Source organism: Strongylocentrotus purpuratus, unplaced genomic scaffold (genome assembly GCF_000002235.5).
Source record: "Strongylocentrotus purpuratus isolate Spur 01 unplaced genomic scaffold, Spur_5.0 spur5_scaffold_12, whole genome shotgun sequence".
Taxonomy (NCBI): domain Eukaryota; kingdom Metazoa; phylum Echinodermata; class Echinoidea; order Camarodonta; family Strongylocentrotidae; genus Strongylocentrotus; species Strongylocentrotus purpuratus.
In genome coordinates, this window is record NW_022145597.1 from 26,484,989 (window position 1) to 26,489,987 (window position 4,999).

General features: G+C 41.0%; 1 protein-coding gene across 1 annotated transcript; it reads right to left on the reverse strand.

Annotated features, from left to right (window-relative positions):
* Positions 1–229: 229 nt before the first annotated feature.
* On the reverse strand, positions 230–3,566 carry LOC575711 (neutral cholesterol ester hydrolase 1). The gene is made up of 4 exons (XM_776096.5): positions 3,426–3,566; positions 2,684–2,924; positions 2,318–2,381; positions 230–1,959 (listed from the first exon to the last, which is right to left on the reverse strand). Exons 1-4 carry the CDS (start codon positions 3,564–3,566, stop codon positions 996–998), a joined length of 1,410 nt encoding a protein of 469 aa, XP_781189.4. The 3' UTR covers positions 230–995.
* Between the last annotated feature and the right edge of the window lie 1,433 nt (positions 3,567–4,999).

The following is a 4,999-nucleotide window of genomic DNA, read 5'->3' on the forward strand; positions in this document are numbered from 1 at the left end:
TCTCTCTCTACCCAACCAACCCCCGCCCCCCTCTCTCTCTCCATCTCTCTCTCTCTCTCTCTACATCTCTCTCTCTCTCTCTCTCTCTCTCTCTATATATATATATATCTCTCTCTCTCCCTCCCTTCCATCTCTCTATCTCTGTCGCTCTCACAAAATACTTCTCTATAGCACTACACATAGAAAACCATTTCAAATAAATAATTTTATTAAGAATAGTTCTTTTTATTTGAACATTATTTGTACATATCATACACCGTACTTTACACAAATACTTTACACAATATTTTACATATGTACCGAGAAATATAAACATCATTACATTACGTAAATATTTGGTATCATTGTCTGGGATAGGCCTATCCATTCGTCAAGCTGGCTACATTTACGTTTTTGATAATTCCGTAAAAGAAGAGGTCAAGGGGAGCTGAGAATTGACCTTCCATATGGTATCATCTTCACAAAAACCGATCATTTTGAAAGAATGAAATAGCACCTTTAATCACCTCATTCCCTTCACCCCATCCCCACATCCCTAGCTCCAGAGCATATTATGAGTAATAAAGGAAACATTAAACAAGCAAGCGAACAAAAACAAACATGTGGTTTTTGATGAGCTGTTTTGGATCTATCATTTCTACAACAATGGGAATATCTTAGAGAATACCACAATACCAGCTAGCCCACGCCACGCCCGTTGGTAGTTCCTCCACCTCACTTCCACACCCCTAGTTCCAGAGCGTGGGCGTAAAACAAATACATAGATAAGGGACCAAGCAAACGTCATAGCTTGTCTTGGATGCATGAGATAGCATCTTCTTTCATGTCGATACCAATGGGAATAGTTATCTTTAAGGACACCCATGCCTACTACCCCATGCCACGCCCCTTGGTAATTCCTCCACCTCACTTCCACCTGGGGGATTGAAGGGGCCTGCTGCCACACTTTCTAGCTCCAATGCATGGGTATAAAAACCCCAAGAACTAAAAAAAAATCATATATTGTCTTGGATGAATGTGATAGCGTCTTCTATCATCTCGATACCGATCGGTATATTTTGAAGGACACCCATACCAGCTATCCCATGCCACGCCCCTTGGTAGTTCTTCCAATGCACCTCCACACCGCCTTGCTCCAGAGCATGGGTGTAGAAGATGCCATCATCTCGGAGTATATCTTGGTCTGCAGTTGCGATGAAGGCCTTTGGAAGACCACTCGTGTCCTCCCGGAATAGAGGAGACATCCCGGAGTCGAGGAAGAAGTCCTGGATCTCGGACCAGTATGTCTCGTTACCGGGTTCGAATGCTTCTTGGGGCTCGTAGGTGAAGTCTGGAGTCTGGTATGGAGCCGGAACTGGTAACAATGATGATAACAACGACGATGGCGAGAATGGCGAGGATGACGACGAGGAAACGAGTGTCGGTTTCGGGATCGACTCGGAGAGAGAATTGAACAGATACGATGACTCAGGGTCGGTAAATTGCTGAGTAAAAGATGCATTCGCAAGTTTTTCGTGGATGATGTCGTGATCGAATGCCCTTAGAAAGCGATGTGATCTTTTGAAGTCGGCGCTCATGTGCATGTTCCTCATCACCTTTATCTCGAACTCAGCATCGAGTCTTTGGAAGAGGTTGTAGGCCACAAAGCCCACCACCTTGCTTCGTGATAGACCAATGTTCCCATAGGTGTGGTCGTAGAGCTGGTAGGAAGGGGTGTAGAAGTCCATCGCTTGGAGCCAGGGGTAGAAAAGGACTTGGAGCTTGAGGTCGGGTACGCTGGGGTCGTCGTGGATTTGCTGGGTGACGACGGCTGCGAGATGACCACCGGCGCTGTCACCAGCTACGGTAATGCGATGGGGGTCGATGCCGAACTCACAGGCGTGCTGCAAGAGATATTTGGTTGCTATGACGCCATCATCGGGACCAGCTGGGAGAGGATGCTCGGGAGCAAGCCGATACCTGCATAGAAGAAAAATGTTTGAAGAATGATGACGTGACCAAATAGATGGGGGTGGGTCGGCTTCCTCTCCGAAAAAATGAATATTTAGATTTGACCGCGGAATTGTACGCTGTCCAGTATATTTAGCAACACTCTCTGTTGGCATACGTATATATTTGTTTATACCTTCCTCAATTTGACAAAACATCGGTTACAGTAGACCAAATATCAAGAGAAAATAAATATAGGCTTATAATGAGAGAGGGAGAGAGAGAGAGAGAGAGAGAGAGAGAAAAGAGAGAGAGAGAGAGAGATAGAGAGAGAGAGAGAGGGGGGGGGGGGGAGGATTACTACGAACAATTACAAGTCTATACTTACTCAACTGATACGAGTACCATGTTCAGGCTTTCAGCTAAATGTTTAGTCAGCGCACCATGAAGCTCTGTAGAGAACAAGAAATAAAACACAATTAAAGTGGTAAATTATGAATTTCGAGAAATTTGAAAGTTGAAAAGAAAGAGAGGGAAGACGAATAAGAAAGAATCTACGTTCTGTATGTCTGTCTTTTTATTTCTCTCTGTGTCTAGCTGTCTCTCTTTCTCTTCCCCCATTTTCGTGCGATTCGATTAGGGGACACCTACCCAGGTGCCTCACGGAGCTTCGTTCATGACACTTCTTATATCTACGTCTTTGCGAAAGCAAGGAGTGTAAAACAGAATTGTTCATCTCTTAAAATCAACTTACTGGTGCTGCCTAGTGCGTAGCCGCCTCCGTGGAAGTAAACCAAGGCAGGGATAAGTGCGTTTGGGCGGTGAACGGGCTCGTAGATGAGAACACGGATGCCGTCAAAATGGGCGTACCTTGCGGTGAGGTTCGAACCTAGGACCTGCTCATCGGGTTCAGGGAGCCCTATCTCTATCATGGTACGTAGAGCACGAACATGAAGTTGAGGATCAGATGGCTTGAGATAGAGAGTCAACGCAGTCTGGAATAAAGGGCAAGAACATCAATAAATAAGCAACAGTTCAAAAACAGTTTTTTTTTATTTTATTTTTTTTACTTACCAGTAAAATGAAGTATGCAATATTGACATTTGATTAAAGATGGAGTTCAAAAAGGCCTTCAAGATGTACCATTTAGAATCCTGATTTCCAAGTTTGATTAAGGGTCGTTGAAAAAAAGCTACCATTATTTTTCATTTAGGATATCGATATTGACGGTTTTCAAGCATCCCCCACTTTTGAAATTACCGGATTATTGTATTGATGTTTGTGTATATATATATTTTGTAATGGTCAATAAATGAAATTAAATGAAATGGAAAAAATGGATCAGATTGCGAGATTAAAGATGATAGAAAAGAGATAACTGATTAGAATAACCATGGTACATGTATAAACAAATATAGAGAAAAACAAATAATAGTACAAACAGCACATTTTAAAGAATAAGTGACAAAACTTGAAGAGCAAAAGAGAAGACTCACCACGATATCTCCAGTTTTGAGTCCAGCGACAAGGAGTCTAAAACACCAGGGAGAGGCTAGATCAGTTGGTATAGGGGTGTGAAGGAGGTACCCTACAAACACCGCTACCAGTACCCCTGCACCGATACCAAAATTCTTCATCATGAACGATGAGGAAGATGAAATTCGATGATGTTCTTTCACCGGCTCTAGCAACAGATGCGCTCACTTATAATTATAGTTTACTGTTTGTCTTTTTGTCTTTCCACTTTTCAGAAACTACTTAAATTGAATGATCTGGTGATTTGTGTCAGTCTCAGAATAAAGATGATTTCGATGTAGATTCTTTAGATTCTTTTCTGTCACCAGTGACAACTAAAGCATCGGAAATTGGCCAAAGGTTTAACATAAAGAATCATATATTTTGGAAAGCCTACCAACTAGTAAAGTGCCAACTGACGGATACAAGAACCCATACAACTGACCGAATCTAATTCCGACCAGGTCTGAAGAATAAGTATATGAAAAAAATTGATGTAATTTTCTATAGAAAACCACAAAGTCTATTAGTTTGGAACTTCCTAAAGTGGGAAAGCTGGAGATGTAATATCAGAGATACAACTATACTGGCTCTACCTCCTTTACAAGGGAGAAACGATAGCCGCTAAAGTTTTGAGATGATTGGAAGAAGAAGCATCTACAACGGGTGTATTTATAGAGACCAGTCCTTTGGGTAAACTTATTTTGGGGTTGCTTGCTTATTTTGGGTTGCTTGCTTATCTGCGGCTACATGGATAATCACCCGATCGCAAATACCGTCCGGATTAACTTCAATTTTGTGGATAAAAATAACCACTGGGTAGATGTGCATAGTAACGCTATCTTTATAATACGACAGATAGATGTCACAGCGGTTATAGTTATGTCAAAATAGATGAAATTAAACAGGCTTCAGTTTGATCTACTTTTTATTTGCATTATTGAAGTTCTTACGGTATATTTCTTTATTCTCAGGTGATAAAATAAGGATGGGGACTCTCTAGCATGTATCTTAAGTACACATGGAATACAACAGGAAAATGGGGCATCGTCCCCCTTTGTACTAAGGCTTCAAATTTAGACCCCCAAAATATGCCGAATCATCGCACCTTTTTGTTTTATAAAAAAGATGCAGGCGATATCAGATGACCTGTTTTTGTTTGATTTATCTTTCCTTGCGGTTTATTTCACGGCACCCCCAAATAAATTTCTCTGATTGTCAGAGAATTCTCAGATTTGTGATTTTGGAAACACATGTTAAAGGTAATACAAAGTTTTGGTATGGGGTCATGCAATTGGTTCAAATGAACATATTGGAAGCATATACGATCCTACAATATTCAATGATCTTTGTCGCCGTTGAAATCGAGTCTAAAGTGATGAAATTGTGAATAATAAACTCTTTAAGTTGTAGCTCCCTCTCAAGATTGATATTACTTTAGCTTCAAAACACTAATGTTTCTTAACTAAAATCGACTGATTTTCTTTTCTCATTTGGAAATTATATCATATCAGAACTACATATTCCGAGATTTTCATGGTCGCAGCTACCATTG